At 42.6% G+C, this 21993-nt stretch overlaps 1 protein-coding gene across 1 annotated transcript in view; it reads left to right on the top strand.

The window, feature by feature from the left end:
* Positions 1–21993, top strand: part of LRRC49 (leucine rich repeat containing 49) — an 862677-nt gene that overhangs the window by 345318 nt on the left and 495366 nt on the right. The window contains exon 7 of the mRNA XM_085644059.1: positions 8296–8362. Coding sequence (XP_085500185.1) covers positions 8296–8362 — 67 coding nt within the window. The remainder of the gene's footprint in view (positions 1–8295; positions 8363–21993) is intronic.

Raw genomic sequence — 21993 nt, 5'->3', positions numbered from 1 at the left:
GTGTGCCCCTGTGAGTGCAAGGTCCGCGAGGTGTGTCCGTATGAATACAGGGGGAGCTTTGCCCTCTTGTGATTGCAAGGTCCGAGAGGTGTGCCCCTGTGAATGCAGGGTCCGTGAGGTGTGTCAGTGTGATTGAAGGGGGAGCTTTGTCCTCTTGTGATTGCAAGGTCCGAGAGGTGTGCCCCTGTGAGTGCAAGGTCCGAGAGGTGTGCCCGTGTGAATGCAGGGTGAGCGATGTGCCTTTGTGAGTGCAGGGTGCAACACAATAAAGCCCTAAGTATTGATATTGCCAGTGCGTATGGTGACCAACCATCCGTAAATTTCTCGGACTGTCCGTTATTTATTTGTCTAGTCCGTTGTTTGTTATCATTCTTTTTACGGATGCCTTTTGTGCAGAAGGGGCTTCAACAGCTCCTCCCGCACCTCGCATACTGTCAATTAGCCCCATTGTCATTCTGTCTGTAGCGATTCTCTCATACTGAATGACAATGCGCCATGCTGCAGTTGCAGCATGTGGTGCGTCTGTGCCGGTATTGGCCTAGGGCACAGCAGGATTGCATAACCTTTCAGAGACACGCAGACTTGTTATTTAGATTTTTAATTAATAAAACTGTTCAGACGAATGAATGAATAACAAACTAATTTCAACTTATGTGCCACGGAAACAGAAGCCATGCTTTGGGGTTCAGGCTGCGCGCTTTACTTTGAAATTAGGGCTAATGGCAAAGACTTCTGAGTTCTTTGCCTGCCTGCAAGTAAAAGACCATCATAAAAATGTAACTTGAACTCTGGTGATTAATGGATCTCCTTGAGAGATATCTGAACTTTGACTAATCCCCGTTTTTACTCTTCATAAAGTAGAGCAGAGGGACAATGTGCCTCTTGCAAATCACAAAGTGTAACACGCTGCTCAAAGAATAGTTTTTATGTAGATGATTCAATGGGTTCCTTTGGAAAATAATAAAGATGTATTAGTAAGGACAACCCCCAACCACAATGTTCGGTTTTGAGCCCAGATTTCGTCTTTATCCAGGCCAACCGCTCTTAACATATAATCAGGGCAACTGGAACTGAGCACTTCTGCGGCTGCAGTTTTTTCCCCAAAATATTGATTTACCACATTTGCCACACAACCCATTATCTGTTGCATAATGTGCAGATTTTAGCAGAAAAAATATTGTTTGCAGCTCAAATGGATCAAAAGTTTCTAAAAAAAAGTGCAGATATATGTTCAGTGCAGTGGAAGGCCCTGCGCAAAGGTTAACTGGTCATCTTTCCATTGCTTATTTATGTATTTAGTTGTTAAGCTGGTACTGATGAGGGGAAATGTTTGCTAATATTGTATTACCATGTATTAAAATATAAAAAAATGAAGTAATACTACAAAATATGTGCTGCATTATGCCGCATAATTTGCCTTTACTTGCTGTATAATTTAGTCAACCCTGCCGCATAATTCCAGTGGCTTGCATATAATATCTACCAGTATGAATGGCATGTAACTCCTACACATTGCAGCCCTCATTGTCTTAAGTAACATTGACTTACACACATATACAAATCATTATCTCTGAATAATATGTGTGTGATGTGAAGCGCTCTTGACACTCTATATTGTGATGAGTAGTACTATAAAATAAATTAAATACACATGGGAGAGGGTGTATGGAGAAATGAGGGGTACTCTTGATTGGTGCCACTGAGGGAATCTTGGGAGAAGGAGGTCTTGGGGAGGGGTCAGGGGGAGACCAACAAAGTTTGTCACACCGGGAGCTACCAGCAGCAATGTTGGCCCTGCCAGGGGCATAATTATTATTCCTGTAGCCTATGCAGTGCCCCAGGCCCTATCACAAAAGCACTTCAGGAGCTGATGTGAGATTGATTGGCAGGAAGGCTATAAACGGAGGCATTTAATTTGATTGTAATCCCTGTTTCTGTACAGTTTTAATTTCAACATTTCTAGTTAATGGAGAACAAAGAGCACAATTATAAATGTCTGACATAACAGGACAAGTGTGCACTAATCCCCAAATCTTCTAGTGCCACACTCTAAACTGCCAGGCAAATGCCTTGTGCTGCAATCTTGGATGGATTTCTCCCTCATTATTTGAAAAATAGCCTTTTCTTAGCAAATAGTGAATTTCTGTCTGTGTGTATATTTTATTTCTAAAGCGTGACCCTAGTCAAAAGGCAGCAGAACGGTTTACAAGGTTCAGGACAAGATTTATGTCTGGACCTCTGCGCCAAATCAGTGAGGAGCATATTTACTAACATTTCATGTAACACAGCACAGCAAATGAAGCTGCTGCACTCCGTGAAGCGTAAACAGCAGAAAATACCATATTTCCAAAGATATGGGACAGTTCTGCTCTGTCCTAGTTCTGTTGCACCTGTGGCTGCCTAGTGCCAAAACATTGTGATCAGGTAAGTTGTTTGAGCAGGAAGAGAAAACTATCCTTTGAGACCAGTTCCTATTTGCATGTGTGCAAAGAGGTAGTAACAAGGAGAAATAAAGATATTTCTCCTCGTTACCCCAGCTTCAGATAGGCACACAATGTTGCCGTAAACCCATCTGTACAAGTCTGTAAATATATGTTTACATCAAAATACATGGGTGGAAGCACATGAACGCCCATTCCCCGCCCATGTAACGCCTATCTGACAGACGCCAATCAGGATTGGCAGCAGTGTGTGATAGAGGAGCTTCCTTAAGTTAGTTATCTGTCACATTCTAGAGACCTGAACACAATCTTACGATAAAGTGCTTCCAAGAAACACCGATTGGTGAGGACGTTGGAGAAATAGCACGAGGGATCACAACAGGGAACACCGGGTTTCACTCTCTTTTATAGCTGCCAGGTGTCTCCATGCCTTTCTGGTCACATTCTGTCATTCTTTTTTTAAACTAACAGATTATTGCAAGGGTGCTTCAGGGCCAAAGAGAACAGCTTTAGGCGACCCACCCTTGGGTTACTTTAGGTAAGGCAGAAGCACTCCCTGCAATCACCTTCTTGAAGGGTAAGTTGATTCAAAGTGCTTTTCTCTTGTTTCCACTGCTTTATCTTACTTTTCCCCCTGTTTTTTTGTGTGCCACCGCCTTGCCTTTCTCTTGTTTTCACTATTTTCACTATAGTCTCCTTGCTCTTTCCCACATTTTATGTGTGCCTCCTGTAGGAAGTGGTCTATGTATATGGTGGCTATACCATGTGCAGGGTCCAGTGTTCCCCAAAAGTGTACGGGGCTCAATGTAAACCCAAAGGTGCTCTATTAGTGGTAGTGTGGGCAAGCAGCCTAACACAGAGGAGTGTAATACATTTATTGCACAACATTGACCGACTCAAAAAGGGGATCCACACCAATTTTAGAAACGTAAGCTTTGTTTGTACTTTATTTTAAGACCGAGTATTTCGCAATAAAGTAAGTAAGTTTTTTTTTAATGATTCTTTTTATTGAACAATCAAGAATCAACATCACAAGGTACATCATAGTGCAGATAAATACTTGGTACATTACTTTTACATTCAAATCGGTACATGAGTTCTTGCTTATTAGTTGCTACATCATTTACGGCGATGGTGGGTCATCATGAGTGGGAACGTTCGGGGGCTACAGATATTATCTCGATATACATTCCATTCATTCCAGATATGGGACCATTTTTGGAGGCAACCCCATGCTACGTATACCATCTTTTCCTTGAACATGCACCAATCCATGTCTCTTTTCCAGGCCTCTTTCGTTGGTGTGTGAACAGCCCCCCATAGCTGTGCGATATTTCTCTTTGCTACCATAAACCCAGTGTTACCCATATGGTGCGCTTGCTATTCAGATCTGTGTGCTCCCACACATTCAGGAGACATCTCTTGGCTTCTGGGCAGATAGTAAGTGAGAGTACTTCGCTGATGATTTTGTATATTTTGCGCCAGTACCTTTGGATATGTTCACACTCCCACAATATATGCATGAAGGTGCCCACATTTCCACAGTGCCTCCTACAGTTTCCATCATCCGCTTTCCCCATTTTCACTAGACATGGCCCTGTTATGTATAATCTGTGTAGTATGTTTAGCTGGACATGCCGCAGCCTAGCTGATATAGCCTCCTCCCGTGGGGATGCTGTCGCCACTACCGAGTCCTTATCATCTCAAGACTATACCGTCTCTTTCCCAATTTTCTCTTGTGCATCGGAGTGGGTCACTGGAGTGATTGATGAGGTTTTTATAGATCAATGATTTGGCCTTTGACGGCAGATAGCCGTCCAACAACCTATCCTCGAGAGGGGAGGATTCCGGAGGAGTGACCCCCTTCTGTAGTTGTGTCCGTAGTGCATGGTGAACCTCCATGTACCTGAAATGTTCTGGGGTGGCCAAGTCATATTCTTGCTGTAGGGAGGCAAACGATTTAACTTCCCCTTTCACCCAAAGGTCCCCTATCTTAGAGATACCTATGAGGTCCCATTCATCGAAACCCTTCGACTTCCACAGGTTCCCAAGTAGTTTTGAGTGCCATAGGGGGGTTGCCAGCATTAACTTGCGCTCCATCCCAAGCTTCTATTGGCGGCGTGCCAGACTTGCATCGAGTGCTTGGTCGGCCCTGTCAGATGAGGTTGCCCGCATTTTGAATACAACACTCTGTTGTAATTTCATCCTGGTAGCAACCACCAATCCCTCTCCTAGCCCGGGTTATCTACTCTGCGGTAAGTACCATGGTTGAGGGCGGCCAAGTGCGCCGACCAGTAATATTTTCTAAGGTCGGGGAGGCCAATTCCCCCATCATACCAGCTAAGGTTGAGTTTGGCGAGAGCTATGCAGGGTTTTCCATTCCACAATAGGTTTCTTTGCAAGCTTTCAATTTCCCTAAAATAGCTTGCGGGAACTAGATTAGGAGAGTTTTGCAACACTTATAAAAAGCGGGGCAGGGACATCATTTGAAAAAGGGGCGCCCTGCCCAGCAACGAAAGCGGGAGCGCTCTCCAACTTACCATGTCCTGCTTCAACCTTTGCAGGGGTGGGAGGAGGTTATGTTCCAATCGGCGTGTGGGATCTGCAGTGACGAAAATACCCAAGTATTTGAAGCCCACTGTAGTGACCTTAACTGGGCATCCCCTTGGGAGGATAGGCGGGGGCCATTGAGGACATATAATATATATTTACTCCAGTTGATCGAATAGCCCAAGTGCCTGCCGAAGGCTGCGAATATATCTAACACACTTAAGAGCAATGCTTTTGGGGAGGCTAAAAAGAGGAGAATGTCATCTGCATACATTGAAATGCGATCCTCCCAGGTTTCTGCCCATCGCAGTCCTCGTATCACTGGATCCCTACGAATTCATGATGCCAAAGTCTTCAGCGCTAGCGCGAACAGGAGGGTAAGTACGTTTTTAAATTAAAAATACTTTTCACTTTCAAAAGACGGCACAGTGCAATTTCTGAACAGTTCAATGTTATGCTATGGGTTAAAAACAATCATGTACGCAACTTACAATTCCAGTCTTCAGGTCCGAAGATCAGCAAGGAGCAGGGGTCAGGTGAGTACCAACACTGTATCACCAGCGGCACAGGGGCGGCCGGGTGCAGAGGCCAACCTCTGAGTTCGGCCCAGTGCGTTTCAATGGAGACTGGGGGTGCTCAAAGCCACACTACTTGCAGGTATGTAGATCGGCTGCAGGGGCCAAGCTTTGGGGGTTGTCAAGCACCAGGGGGGCCACAAAGCAGCATTAAACATACACCACCAGCGGCTCAAAGGCGCCGGGTGCAGAGTGCAAAGTCAGCGTCTGGCTCACAATGCTTTTCAATTAGGTTTATGTTTTCAACAAACAGGCTGCAGGCGTTGCACTGGATGTGGTAGGAGGAAGACCAACGACAGCAGAGGTAAGTAGAAATGGAGGTGGTCATTGGGGCACCATTGATTTAGCTCACTAAGGCACAGGGGCTTCGGGTTCAGGGGTGCCTTTGGATGTTGGAGTCTTCTTACTGGAGAGTTTTGCGGTCAGGCGAGTCTCTGGATTTAGGCTGCAGGCGTCCTCGTGAAGTCCAGAAGGGGTCAGCCAATGCTGGACTTGAGGTCAAGATCACTGGGAAGACTTCACTGGACAGGTGGGCCACTTGGACGCAGGCCATGGACGTCGGGTGCAGAGTGGGCAGGAGTTGTGGTTGCAGCTGAATCCGGAGTCCTTATAGTTGTTTTCTTCTGGACAGGGCTGCTGTCTTCGGGAGATCTGGTCTTTGTTGAAGAGCAGGCAGTCTTCCTCTGGTTTCCGAAAGTCGCTGCCCACAGGAGAGGTGTTGTCATCTTTGCAGAGTCTCAACCTAATATTAACTTATTTCGACTTGTACTTATGTTGGTTGTCTTTTTACTAACTTATATACTATTGCGTGACTTCCACTGATGTGTCTGTAAAACTTACCTTTTGCCCCGACGTTTTGTTTTACATTTTGACCTTCTGTCCTGAATTTTGGTCCTGAATTTTGCACTCACCGTCCTGAATTTGCACCCATGCCAGTTGGTCACCCTACCAGTGCGTGGTCTGATTTTGTGCTGAATGGGACTTGTTTTTCATCCTCGTGCTCCACGGTGTTTTTCCGATACTGAAGTACTCTAACTAACCACCAGAGGGCGATGTCGACTAACAAGATGGACAAAGAGTAGCTTTTCTGTACTTAAGAGTGTTCATCAAACATACCGTAAAAACTGCACTAACTTCTCAACCATGTACATTATTTATTGCCGTTGTACACGAACTTTATTGTAGTGGAAATGTTTCTTTTTTACTGTCTTCTTAGATTTGTGTACAGCGTTTGTGCTAATTTCCAGGTGTTTGACAAGGCTAAAAGTACAAAGGTGGGCAGCAAAGTTGGGAAGCAAAAGGATGAAATGGAAAAACGGTGGATGCCTTTCGATTATTTTATATGCAGAGAATTTTAAATTGGATTATTTGATTGTAGCCCATGTAGGACGACCGAAATGGTAAGTGATTTGTAGGAACCTGAATAAATCATCTCCGGGGAGCTATTTGTAAAACGCATACTATTAGCTAAGCAACTTAAGCTGTGATTAGAAACGACATCAAGAAACAAGAAAATAGTCTCTGGTAGCACCAGTAGGGGACTAGTCGAAGACGGCCTCATCGTTTTTCGTCAGTGATTTAGCAGGGAAAGAGAGGTTAGGGGGAGTAGGTCCAGTGAAGGATAGAGAGCCTGTCGAATTGTAGAATGGTGAGGTAGGACTATATGGCCAACGATTTGCTATGAATATTCGTCCTTCAACGCTCTTCTTCCTGGAGCTCTTCCCTTATATTTAAAGGGTGCTGAGCCAAGACACCTGACTGGCGATCATTTAGGAGACAGTTGGATGTGGGGGAAAACAATATTTTTGGGCTTTTACCAGAAGTTGAAAGCCAGAGCAGGGTCTGTGGTTCACTAGAATCACTGGATTCTTTAGCAAGGGATGACGGTTTCATGTTAGAACTTTTTTGGGGGTTTACCCCCAAACCTCTCTTTCGTTACTAAATCACTGACGAAAAATGATGAGGCCATCTCCGACTAGTCCCCTTCCGGTATAACCAGAGACTATTTTCTGGTTTCTTGATGTTGTTTTAATCACAGCATCATTCTTAGCCAATGGTCTTGTAAATGGTTTTGAGAACACTTTTTCTGCTACTGACAGCAGGAAAAGAAGGTTGCTGCATAATACCTACCTGTGTCTTAAACAAAAACAAGACCTTCCTGTAGTTGGTATAACAATCTTTTACTTGTCACAAAGTGCCCCTGGTGTGGGCTTTTCAGCACTGCAGGCAGTGTATCAATGCAGTGCGCTTTCAAAGTGTATCAACTCGGGATCAAATATTGAAAATAAGATTACAGTAGTAGTGTCAACATAGAGACAGTGCTTTCTAAAATATTACATTCATTTGGTTCATAGAACATGCATGAATTACATTATGCGATCCCTCTGGTACAAATAATATTTTAAGTAGGCTTCATTAAAGCTTATGTTTATGAAAGATTCCTAAAGGTACACAAATATGTGTTTGACGTATATTTAAGATAATTATAAAATCAGTGTTCATATTATTTTAACGTTTGCAGTTATGTGTAGTTGGACATTTTATGTGGAGTTTGCATCCTCTAGTATAAAGTAATTTGCCTAGGTACATGACTCGTCATTCCAACGTTTGGCCCCTAACTTAAAGACTACAAAGCCAACTGACTTCTAATGGCGAATTCTAGTGATGTATGTTAACTTCTTCACATGACTTTGAAATATAAAGTAATTTCAAAATATATTTATGTTTAGAATTAAGAAAATCACAAATCTTGAGAAGCTAGAAAAACTTGATGTATTGGATCTTCATGGAAATCAGGTACATAAAAGTTTGTATTTGTATTATTTTTCACAAAATTGCTATTAATTTTCAAACTGCAATGCAGACATTACAGCAGTATTGACAGTGCATGTAGATATATAACAAACTCTGAGTGATTTTGCTTGTATTGTGTGGCAACCCTGTGATGTCCCATGAGCGTGAGTTGTGACTGCTTGCTAGGATTAGAGATGATTCTATAGGTTATATGATGGTACAACGCATGCCTGAACCATGCGGTCTGAACCACGACTGTGTCTTTACCATGCATGCCTTTACCAAACCTGCTTTTACCACGCAATTTCGTGGTAAAGACCTGATTGGTAAAGAGACCTGTGGTAAAGATCACACCCCTGCCCCTAGCCCTGAAAACAGTCGTTTACCCCACCCTAGGCCTAAAACTTGATACCCGTGCCCTAAAAACGACCTGACCCCGTCTCCTTTCCCTGAGTCATAAAAAACTGTCCCTTACAATTGTAAACTGCTCCACCCTGAGGCTTAAATCTGCCCTAGCCCTCAAAACTGTCCCTTTTCCCCGCCCGAGCCCTAAAAACTGTCTCCACACCCTAAAAACGACCCCAACTCCAGCCCCCCACTGAAAAAACTGAACCCTACCCCTGTAAACTACTCTGACAGCCCCCCTGCCCTGAGGCCTAAAGCTGCCCCAGCCCTGAAAACTATCCCTTCCCCCTACCCCAGCCCTAAAAACTGACCCCATGCTGTAAAAACAACCCCGAACCCAGCCCCCGGCGCCCTTAGACCTAAAGACTGCTCCGACCCTACCTGCCCTGAACCCTAAAACCCGGCCTCCTGCCCTATAAACAACCCGAGCCATAAAACCTGCCTCTACCCTGAATCTGCCCCAAAACCCAGTCCCACTTACCCGACCCTGTCCTCTCACAATTCTTCCTCTTCCTTCCCGCCCATTCCAGCAGCTGCATGGTTAAGGCATATCCGTGGTTACGGCAAGCATGGTTCATCTTGCGGGGGAAATGGCACTTGTTGTTCAGTCCGCGTTGTTAAGGTCGTTTCCCAATTCTGTATCATCTATCCTTCATGTCCAGATCTCTTGGTGGGTTAGCCAGGGGTGTAGAACAAGTGTGTATTGCGAATGACCATAGTCAGACAACATTGAAACAGGGAAATGCATAAGGTTTCAACTGACAAGGGGCATTTGAACATTAAGGTTGGGGGAATAGAAATGTCCACTAATTAATACTACTATGGTCTATCCAGTCATGCCCACCTAATCTTACCATTTTTGTGGGGCCTCTTGTCTTGTATAGCACCCTCTCTAATTGTGAACAATGAATTGTGCCCTTCTTCCATTCTTGTCGTGTGTGTGTGTGGACGGGTCTCTAGAGATCTGCCTCTTTTCTATATCTCTTTTGGTGATTGCATATTCCATGCCTGTGAATGTGTGGTTGCTTCCAGTGCCTCCCAACTCCTCCATGATACTCAATAATCTCAGTGTGTGTATGATTTCTACTAGTGTTCCCACTGTTGCAGCCAGGGATTGTTGAATTTGCTTCCAGTAGGACTAAATAACGAGGCAGTTCCATATAACCTGCATCGTGGTACCCCTCGTATACTGACATCAGATACAATTTGGGAAGATACTGGTACCATTCCTCTACAACCGCCTCAGGGTATATTATATTCTATAAGGTAACTGAAGGTAACTGAATTGGATGAGGCAAAGGTGGGCTGTGATCACTCCAAGGTACGGGTGGCTGTCCTAGCAACTCTCAGTTCACTCTCTTCCATTGGGCCCAAGTCATTCTCCAAGCATGTATGCAAAGGAACCTTCGTGTCTGGGGTGTTGACCAATTACATGCAACAGATATGGGATATGACACTCTTACTCAGGCGTCCTATTGTCAACTTAGCTTCTAGTGAGTGACCTGTGCATTACATATTTATTCATCAGTGTGGAACTTAGTCATTTCTACAGAGTCAATCCTGAACTTTTTGCCTTCACTCTACTTTTTTCTGAACCCCTTTCTTTTGGGTTATTACTCTGCACATTTTACAACTGCTAGCCAGTGCTAAACGTGTGTGTGCACTCTCCTTTAAACAAGGTGAAATCGGCTTACCCCCAATTAGCGCATTCATTTTACTTGTCTGCGCCTAGTAAAGTGGCACTGCATGTACCTAAGGCCTGCAACTTAAATGCTACAATTGGGCCTGAAGCACTAATTGTGCCACTCACCTCAGTAGCCCTTAAAACATAACATTGCAGCCTGTGTGTGCAGTTTTAAACTGCCATTTCGACCTGGCAAGATAAACCTCTTGCGAGGACCAAACCTTCCTCTTTAATACATCTAGGTTACCTCCAGGGTAGGCCATACTCCGCCCAGAGGGCAAGGTGCAGTTTATGGAAGACGTAGGATAAGTATTTTTAACTTTTACATGTCCTAGCAGTGAATAACTCCTAAATTAGTTTTTTACTTCACTGAGACCTAACTCTCTCATAGGATTGCATTGGGTTCCCTTATTATATTTAATAACCGGAAACTTTCAATTGGGAGCAGATAGTAATGTTGAGTTTGGTGGCTAAAGAATAGTGATTTAAAACCCTCTTTAATGGTAAAGTTGGATTTAAAGTAACAATTCAGAAAATGCCCGTTTTAGAAAGTTATAATACAAACAGCGAATATCCTCTTTCAACATAGATTAAAACCTATTTTTATAAAAGACATGCAGACTTTTTTCATTCTGTTCCCACTACATCCTTAAAAAAATATTCATAATAACTTCAGCCTATGAAAGGGACAATTGAATCACAGCGAAACATATTTTTTTTCCCAGATCAAGAGCGTTGACCTTGTATAGATGGTTAAGGGGACCTGTGTTGTGAAATTAGTCAGTCTTCACTTTTTGTTCTAGGTCATCCCTGTCTCAAAATAACCAGTGATTAATGGTGGTAAGGTGAGCTGCTAAATAATATATATGAATGTCCACCATTCCCAAGCATCCTTCATATACTGTGTGTACAAATTTGGCAAATGAGCCTCTAGGGTGTTTTTACTCACATAAAAATCCCTGTTGCATGGATTTTTTCTTATTGAAGAATTGCTTTGGAATGATATTTTGGAAAGGGTTGTACGTTTACAAGTGCCTGGGGAGAGTGATAATTTTCAGTAGTGCGATCCTGCCTTGTATCGAATGGGTAAGGGTCGCCCATCTGTGACTCTTGGATAGTTTTACCTGTTAAGGGAGTTATGTTAAGATCTCTCAGTAACGGTATGTGAATGCTATGTATCCACACGTATTTGAAATTGTGTGTTGTATCTGTAGGCTAGAGTGGTCGTTTATCACATCGGCTTCCCCTCCCAGAAGCAACTTTACTGACTTGTCCCAGTTGACTACAAGCCCTGCTACTTTCCGACAGAGTTTTAGTATTCTCATGATTCGATCCCAGTTGTAGAGGGTCATGTAAGAAGCACATTGTCGGCATATAGTTTTCTGGTTGGCCTTCCCATTGGAAAACCCCTTTTAAGACATCTCTTTTGAACCATTTAGGGCACATGTGTCATTTAACAAATCCTGTAATATAATGCAATACTAATTGTGAAGTGAATGAATTTGAAAGTTTATTCAGGAGAACTACATATGTATTATAATCATTTATTTCGCTGTTCTAAATTCCTCCAATACTAGACCAGCATTGCTAGAAAAACTGGGCGTGGTCCATGGAAATTACCTAGCACTATAAAGTGGCAAGTAGACACTTCCTAAAGACAAGGGAGCCCATGGGGGCATCTTTCCTTTCTCACTGCATGCTGCTACATTTTGGAAAATGTAACCTCCTGTGTTTTGATCCATGTCTAAACCACTTGATTAGCTGGAAGTCACTCAAAACCTGGCTGTTTGCCCTGTTTATCCTTTTGCTCACTCCAGCAGAATCCCAGCACCGGAACACCCTCCTGGATATTTCCATGCTTTGGAAATTCAGAAAATTAGTAAATAAATGTATGTCATTAGTGTTAATGCAAAAAGAGCAACTATGTATTTCATGCAAAGAATATCATACAAAAAATAATCCGAATGTTTACACAGATTATAGACCAATCCCACTACAATCAAAGCTCCACAAGCATGGTTCAACAGTTGTAGAGAAAACACTGAAAGATCCATGTGCTGCATCAGAACGCTGCAAAGGAAAACAAAATATTCAACTCGCTAGAAGCCGAATGCAAACATACAACTATCACATGACAGAGTTGCTAAACACTTATTTTTTTTATTTATTTACTTATTGGAGGTGTGTGTATTATCTAACCTTTATGGAGTGGCTTGCCGGGTCTTCATGATACGTAAATAACTAGGACCCCCTGAATTTGTGGAGATAAAATTCCTAGGACAGGATAATACACAATGAAACAATAACTTCCTAGGCAATAATTAAATATGAAGCAATTCTATGTTATGTGTGCCAAATTAGTGTAACCACAAATTAAATAAAAAATTGCAAAATAATATTTATTTTTGATGTCTCAAAATATCACAAGATATAAAAATCACATTTGTGAAATAATACTTATTACAATTATTATTCGTTAAAATTACAATTGTTATAAAAAATTGGAAAAAGGACAATCCTGTGGCTAGATCTATATAGCGTTTCGGCGAAAAGTACGCCTTCATCAGGAAAAACCACAAATCTTTGTATCACCAAAAGTAGAGAGAGTTTGAAAGGTCTCTGTAATTTTGATGATTCGATGGAGCCTTATATATTCTAAAGATCCACATGAAATGTGATGACGTTAATCTCTGTTCTGGGTCAACTTGTTTTGTCGTAATTTATGCAGAAACATTACATTTTGTTTGATATGAATCTGATTTTTTATAAAACGTTTTTATCATTTCTGGCCAGCCTGCCTCCACATCGGTCATCTACGGAATTGAGACAGCTTATCTACTTTAACATCGTCACCCAGGGAAAAATACTAATTTGATACATGCCCGTCATCCATGCGGCACTCTATCTTGTACCTAAACCTGGGAGATCTACATATATATAAAAAATCAGATTCATATCAAACAAAATTAAATGTTTCTGCATAAACATATAATTGCTTCGTATTTAATTATTGCCTAGGAAGTTATTGTTTCATTGCCGGGTCTTCATGTTCATTAAATTAATGCTTCCACTCCAGCGATATGTGTTTGACCTCACATTCACAGGTTTAATTCCCTGTGAGTTCAGTCAGCCTTTCATCCTTTGGATGATGATACAATGAGTACCTTTGAGTAGGGTAACAATAAACATGCTTATCTTTCATTAGTGCAGAGACATTCGTCAGGGGTGGGTGTGCAATCTACACCTGTTTTGCATGAAACACATGCAGAGTTAATAAAAGCATGTGCAGCCTTTACTAACAAGCATGTACACTTCATGAAATGCCAGGAGAGGGATTTGAAAGGGAGGAAGCAGAGAGGACATTACTTCACTAAAAAGGAAAGCAACCTGAAAACTAAAGATTATACAGGATACTTTGATGAGAAATTTGAGACAACAAGCAAGGATTGTTGAAAAGTAGAGAACTGGGACATCTCATGCTTGCATAGTGGTATAGACCAAATATCAGCCATCCACAGCCGCTGCCTATGCAGGTAAGAGCAGTGGGGCGGATTTCGACAGAAGACGAGGGAAAATTAATTATTTAATTTTCCATCATGGTCATCTGTTGAATCCCCCCCAACCTGGCCCTGTCGCCCAACACTCTTACCTGCACGGGCTGCTCCTGGCCATCCCTTCCTGGGTTTGTACCAAATGAAGAAAAAAGACAACAATGCCACTAGCCACAAAGGTGCTTATACAGTTGCAGAGGGAGAGATAAGCATAACTGAAAAAGGAAAGAAATGGCAGAAAGAAAACAAGAAGCATAGGCAAAAAAGTAGACAATAAAGGATGAAAGAACAGGTGAAATAAAGAAAATGAGATGGGAACAGAAGAGAGTGAAATAGAAGGACTGTGAGATGAACAGTTAGTAAAGATAGATTGAGATGGAAGGATATATTATAGAACAAATAATGAGAAAGATTCAGAAGGAAGATAGAAAGAAAGATTGACATGAAAGAACAAAGTAAGCACATTACGGAGGATGTTGATTAAACCAAGATTATCATGAAAGATAAAACAAGGAATGAAACAGTGAAAAAGTCTAAAAGAACAAATACAAGTTAGAAAATAAATCAATATGAACACGTATAAAGAGAGAGAAAGAGGTAAAAGTGAAAAAGAAATAAAGAAGAATGGCAAAATAACAAAAGGAAGCCAAGTCTAACAGAAAAGAAACAAACCAACCAAGGTAGAGAGCAACTGGTGGACTGGGATAGGATTTTAGAGGTGGATAAATGGAAAGATGGTGGGAGGAGGCATGCAATAAGGACACAGGTGGACAAAAAAAGGAAGCAGAGCTATTGACACTGATCGAAACAGTATTCAGAGAGACATTTGGCACTGCTGCTGTGACAGTGAGATGGACTTGATGGACTTGATTTGTATATTCATACCTTGTATTTTTAATCTACACCACATGAAATTCTCATGTCACATATGAGATTAAATCTTGCTAAAAAGAATCTCTGTATGATGCTCTTTCTTGAGATAAGGATATAATATACTGTTAGTTCCATTTTTTGATGACATAATAGTACCAAACATCATCATAGTGTCCCACCCAACAATTGTTGAACGGTTTTTGACAAATCTGTAACACATTTCTTCTACTGTCATAAAAACTTTAGAGTGCCGGGGTATACTCATATGCTAAAAAATGTTAGAACAGATTCTCTTCTAGGAGAATTTCTGTTTATTTGACATCTCTGGTAGTGGGATGTCTGTCTACCCTGAGAGGCACCATAAATTGACCTAATATTACATACTGTCTATTATCGGATTTGGATGTGCGGTTGTTAAAACCATCACTACCAGTCGAGAGTTTTTTGTATTGTTTATTTGGTGTAAATCCTTTCAGTAGTTTTGTAGAAATATCGAAATTTACAGATATCGATGTTTGGAAATTCTGCCTTCTGATTGGCTGAGGCGTTACGAGCACGAGCTTGCTGCTTAGTGGCTGCGTGCGGTGCAAGCGGTTGCAACTAGGAAGTGTTGGCAGCCATTTTGTGATTCCGTTGAAATGAGCAAGGGGGAAAAAGGGCAAAAAGAGTAGGAAACAGGAGGATAGGAGCACTGTAACCTCTGTGGGGGAGTGCGAAGCGAATTAGTCACTCCTACCGGACTGAAAGTGCGGTGTTGCTCAGAGTGACATGGTGCTGAGATGAGATGCTGCTACACTCGGGTATGAAACCATGAGCCTAAACCGTGAGGTCATTGCTGTAAAGTGCTGTGCTCTGGTGTTTGTAGCATACCTGTGGAAGTAGTGTTAGTAGGCGTTTATACCATACAGGGAGTGGGAAGCGAACTACTGACCCCTACCGTGCGTTTATACTATACCGGAAGTGGGAAGCGAAGTACTCACGCCTACAGGTGTGAAGACTCTGGGATCAAACCGAGCTGATTGCTGTAAAGTGATGGGCTCTGGGCGCTGTAGCATACTGGCCGCTGTAGTATAACTGTGTAAGTAGTGTTAGTATGCGTTTATACTATACAGGGAGTGGGAAGCAAACTACTCACCCCTACTGGTCTGAAGACTCGGGGGATTAAACCGTGAGCTCATTGCTGTAAAGTGATGTGCTCTGGGCGCTGTAGCATACCTGTGGAAGTAGTGTTAGTTTGCGTTTATACAATACAGGGAGTGGGAAGCAAACTACTCACCCCTACCGGTCTCAAGACTTGTGGATGAAACTATGAGCTCATTGCTGTAAAGTCATGTGCTCTGTGTAGTATTCCAATGTAAGTCATAGTAGAATGTTAGTATGTAATGCTACTATAATGTACATATGTAATGTTAGAATGTAGGGCTGTCATGAGGGGAATCTTGGGGAGTTTGTACACGGTGCTGGAGAAGACGGTTGCCTTGCTGTCTGGTCCAGTTGGTGGCTGTTTAAGCTGTCTTCTTTTCCTGCAATAAATCTACTTATCGGATCCACTGCTGTCTTCCTCTTCACTACATAAATTTGGCGACGAGCGGGAGAAGGTAAAAAGAAGGCAGCACTCACCAAGATTTTGAGCTTGCTTGCGCTCAGATGAGGTCCGTTTTCTTGGTGAAGCTGTTTCTACTCATCCCAGGGCCATCGGCTGTTCGAACTATGTGATCCTACCTCTGGTAGGATTTATATTTTTTGATTTTGGGTTTCCTCTGCCTCTTCACTACACTCTGATTGCTGTACTATACGTGTGCAAGTAGTGTTAGTATGCGTTTATACTAATTCTGTAGTTATGCATTAGCCAATGCATCATGGCCCTATGGAGCGCCTCCTCTCAGGCAGCTCATACAATGTCCCGGGGTGTGCATCCGCGGGACATTTATGTTTGCTATTACAGGGCGGGAGCATTACTTTCACCCTGTGATAGTAAATTCTTGTTTGCCTCGTTGAAGCAAGAGGAGGAAAACCTCATATCGCTTCAATAAAGCGGAGCCGGATGGTAAAAATGGAGAAAAAAAAATGAAGCAGGGTCTCACCCGTTCATTTAACCTCTTGAGTGCCCATGACGAGATGGTCTCGTCATGGGCCGCGGTTGCGCTGTGCCCATGACGAGACTATCTCGTCATGAACCCCGCCCGCTAATGAAAGGGCCGGCACAGGGCGGGGAAAGGGCGGGGCACTCAAGGGGTTAAATGAGGCCACTGGGGACCTCAATCTCACATGTAAATTAGGCGCGGGAGGGCACAGAGACGTTTCGCAGACTAGGGGATCGACACCTCCCCGGGTATTGTTTACGAATTGTTCGGGGGGCTTCGAGGCCAACTCAAGACCGGGATCTGCAACCTCCGGGGCTTTACTTAAATATGCAGGGTGGGCCTCCCCAGTCCTTGAAGCCTCGGTGGCCCTAGGCAGTGCCTTATTGGTTCTGAAATCACACGGGCAGTACTAGTGGTGTTTAAAGTGATACACTCATAGAACCCTTGCCGTTGTAGACTTACCCAGGCTTCATTTATGTAATAGTCTGTTGGTTTATATTTGGTAGGTGCTCCGCAAAATTACATTTTTTTCCCTCATAACCTACTATCAACTGCCGATTTTCACAATAAACTACAGACAAGTTTTGTCAGAAAAAGAAGATCCAGACACTCACTTATTTAAATAACTTTTATTAAAACAACACAAATAAATGGAAACGTAACTTTATTCGAACAACAGTAAAACATGAAAGAAGTGGGTGGGACTCCTCCGGAAAAAGCGTACAAAACCAGCAAGAGAAAAAAAAAAACATAAGTATGTGTGCCATGTCCAAGAGAACAAGCATTTCCAGTGCAATAGGTCTTGCATTAACGCGTGTTTAAGCTATTGGCATTGTAAATGACAATGCCTTTTATTGATGTTTTAAAAACGAAAACAAAAATAAAAGGCATTGTTATTTGCATTATCAATAGCTCAAACTCACGTAAATGCGAGACCTATTTCAGTACAAATGCTTGTTAATTGCTGGCAGGTCTACGACCAGGAGGGACCCGGCCCACTTAACGCCCTGCGCACTGTACGTTTCAAGCAAGCGCCCTCTGCACGAGACCAAAGGCTCCTTGCCCTTTGACTCAAGGCACCCTGCCCAGTGACACTGGCTACTGCTCACAGTATGAGGTTCCTATCCCTAAAACTCAACACCATTGGCTCATCGCATGAGACCAGAGGCAGCCTTAAGCCGCGCTCATGAGCTGTCATCAGAAAAGAGGCAATACTAGCACGCACCCTGAAGTTCTCGTAAGGCGCCACGTAGGCGCTCTAAAAATGTCAAAATATATACAATGAAATAACAAGCCCGGGAGTTGTGTGCGCGCGCTTAAATAAAATTTAAAAAATCACACGAGTGGGACCCAGAGGCGCTTGAGTGAGTGCGCTGGCGATGAGCGGGTGCGGGATCGCGCATCCTGCTCGTTTTCAAAGCACATACTCATGCTTGTGGCGCGTGGCTGCGCACTCCCGCAATCCATATGCCGCCACGAGTATGTGCTTTGTAAAAAGAGCTGCACAACGACAAAAGGTCTCCTATGAAGTGTCTTTATACCACTATGGAAGGCGACAGAATGCCCAGGGCCTCATCACGGCCTGAACATCCGCTCCACCGATTATGGTGCCGCTAACTCAGTGCCTGAAAAGGGAGAAATAATATAATGGTGGAAACGACTTAAGGTAAATGAAGGTTTATTTCAAGCTTAAGAGAGAACACCAGTTGAGTGCATCCTTCCTTCTTGAAGTACGATCTACCAACTGTTAGTGGTAATCGTGGTTCAATATATATATATATTCACTGAAAAAACCATAGGTTTCACACATGTTATAGTTAGCTGTACATTTCACTCGTAAAAAACCAATGAAATTCCCGCGTTATAGTTAGTGCAGGCAACTATAACTCACGCGACCGCAATCCTCTGCTGATGCTAATACTGTATTTCGACACTTATTTGCCCATGTCTTCTTCCATTAAATTTTAGCTATACATATATTACAAATATTTTTTTTTCATAAAGACACATATGTCATCAGCAGAAGATTGCGGTCGCGTGAGTTATAGTTGCCTGCACTAACTATAACGCGGGAATTTCATTGGTTTTTTACGAGTGAAATGTACAGCTAACTATAACATGTGTGAAACCTATGGTTTTTTCAGTGAATTTGCAAGGTTTTTTAAATGCTAATTCCTAACTATAACGTGTGTGAAACCTATGGTTTTTTCAGTGAATTTGTACGGTTTTTTAAATGCTAAGTTACTTTACGCCATTCGTGGCGTGCGCGCCCAGTTAACGCAGTTCGTTCCGTGCGCGCAGGGCGCGCTTCGCGCACCGGGCGCCCACTTTACGCAGTTAGTGCCGTGCACACACGGTGGTCACGCGGTGCGCTGCGCGCACCGCGTGCCCACGTTAAGCGGGATGGGCCATGTACGCACGATGCGCTTCGCGCACCGTGCGCACATGGGGGACATATTATGCGCATCTTTGTGAAATGTATTCTTTGTTAAATTCATAGCTGTAACAGGCCATGCACAAATGGTGCCCTTCGGGCACCATTTGCACACGGGGTGGGGAGAATGTGGATCATTTTTTTTTTAATAAATTTTTACCGTACGCGTACGGTAAGCGTAATCGGCGATTTTCCGAAAAATTTTTTTTTTACATTTTTTGGGCTTGGGGGTGGTTTGGGGACCCCTGTATCAATGCTGGGTGGTTAGGATCTCATGAAACTGCCTCTTTACACATTTTTGGGGTTCGTTTTTGCTGCCCAACTCAGGGAGCGAGAGAGAAAATGGCGGCCGCCGCTTCCTGGTTTCGACCGATTCGAATGTTTACTAAGAGCTAAGAGCCAATCAAAATTGCGCTCGCGCACGCCACCGTACGCGTACGGTAAGCGCACCGTAAGCGCACCGTAAACTGGCTCAGATATATATATTGATTTAAAGGCTATTTTCTCAGAATCTACTGAACAGATTTACACCAAACCTACAAAAGGCACTTCCTTGACCTGAGGACTACCTCTCTGCCAAATTTCAAGTAATTCTGTTCAGCCGTTCGGGCTGTAGCTGTGTCTAAAGGTCCTATGGAAAAATGCATGGGAAAAACGCGTTTTGGGACCCCCCTTTTATCTCAGCCCCCGCTTCACGAATCCCCCCGAGACTTTCAGGGTAGGAGCGGAGCGTGGCGCCTCACCTATTTTGAAAAATTCGCAAGGATTCGTCGACCGGCGCCAAAGTTATTCAAAATAGAATGTTGCGGATTTCCTATGGAAACGTGGTCCTAACTATAACTACCTACTGGCGACCGCCAGTAGGTAATATATATATATATATATATATATATATTTGCCACAATGGGATCCAATCGATCCTGCGCGCTCAAGTGCGGGTGCTCTGCATAGGGGTCGGATCCAGACCCAATTCATCAATTTTACTTCCAATGATGCGGCACACAGGGATTCAGTAAAGTTTAGTTGATTTATTCAGCAAACACTCAACCAACGCGTTTCAGCCTCCTGGCTTTGTTCACAAAGCCAGGAGGCTGAAACGCGTTGGTTGAGTGTTTGCTGAATAAATCAACTAAACTTTACTGAATCCCTGTGTGCCGCATCATAAAAAAAAATATATATATATATATATATATATATATATATATATATATATATATATATACATATATATATATATATAGAACAGGAATTTTCTCGTGCAATTTCCAGGCGCGTGGAAAAAATAGTCGCACACAAGTTTTTCTTAGAGAAGTTTAGTTTAGTAATTCGTGACTTAGACGCGTTTCGACACCACGGTCTTCGTCAGAATTAAATTCAATTCCTGATTCTTTTTAGCAGACACTTAATAAAAATCTCCTGTATTTTAGACAGGAAATCCATGGTATCTCTGCAATATGATGGAAGATTGAGGACATAGGGGCACAGAAAATAATCCAAATAAATGGAAGTGTTTTCCAAGAGGCTTTGATTAGCTGAGATGATCGGCCTACCAGGGGGATCAGTTGGATGTTTGTGCACCTTTGGCAACATATAGAAAACGGTGTAACAGGTTTACGTGTAATAAGGAACAGATATTCGTTTTTGCTAAGCATGTCTTTCTCATGCCAGTTATATAACATTTCATGGTATTTTTGTATTGTATTGTTATATCTGGCCTGGCTAGATCTTAGGTAACATCCTGAGTGTTCTAGTTGTCGTTTGGCCTCTGTTCTGTATTTATTAATGTCCCAGAGGACCACATTACCCCCTTTGTCAGATGGTTTTATCACAAAGTTGGTGGCCTTTTTCAAAGATTGTAAGCCTGTTTTTTGTGCTGGCGTTAAATTATTAGCAAAGTTATTTGTTTCTTTTCGCCATAAGTTCATTAGATCATACAACACAGCCTCTTGGAAAGTATCATTACCATCATGTAATGTGATGGGGTTAAATTTTGATTTTGGTTTAAAGTCATTTCTCGATTTTCTGTTGACCTCCATGTCCATACTAATCAATAAATCGCGATCTGAATCCCAATCCCGTACTTCTGATTGGAATTCCCTCATGATTGCCAATGTCTCGATATCACCCACAGATAGAATTTCATCCGAAATAGTGGGAATACTGGTAGATGGTTTAATTTTAGATTGATCTCTTGTTAATTTGCAAGTATGTAATTTTAGCAATTTTAATTTGCGTGAAAAGTGAAAGGGATCAATACGTGTTTTTGCAAAGTCAAAGTTTGAGGTGGGACAAAAGGATAAGCCTAATTCTAAAACCGATCTTTCTTCTGGAGTAATGGTATGAGAGGAAAGATTTATAATAGAAAGATTTGATTGCTCACCCATCATTTGTTTCTCTTGGATCGCCTAATGCCTCTCCCATGTGGCATTGTGTTGTCGCTGGCCTTCGCCCCCTCTCCTGCTCCTTCTTTTTGGTCTTGTTCTTTGCCTCCTCCTCTTCCTCTTCCCCTTGTTGGTTGTTTGGAAGTACTGAGGCTTAACTGTAAAAAACGGTATTCTTGAAGTGATGTAAAGGGTCCTCTGTTCGAATCCGATGAGGTGTTT

Source organism: Triturus cristatus, chromosome 3_1 (assembly GCF_964204655.1).
Source record: "Triturus cristatus chromosome 3_1, aTriCri1.1, whole genome shotgun sequence".
Taxonomy (NCBI): Eukaryota; Metazoa; Chordata; class Amphibia; order Caudata; family Salamandridae; genus Triturus; species Triturus cristatus.
This window is presented reverse-complemented; position numbering and strand designations above follow the sequence as displayed.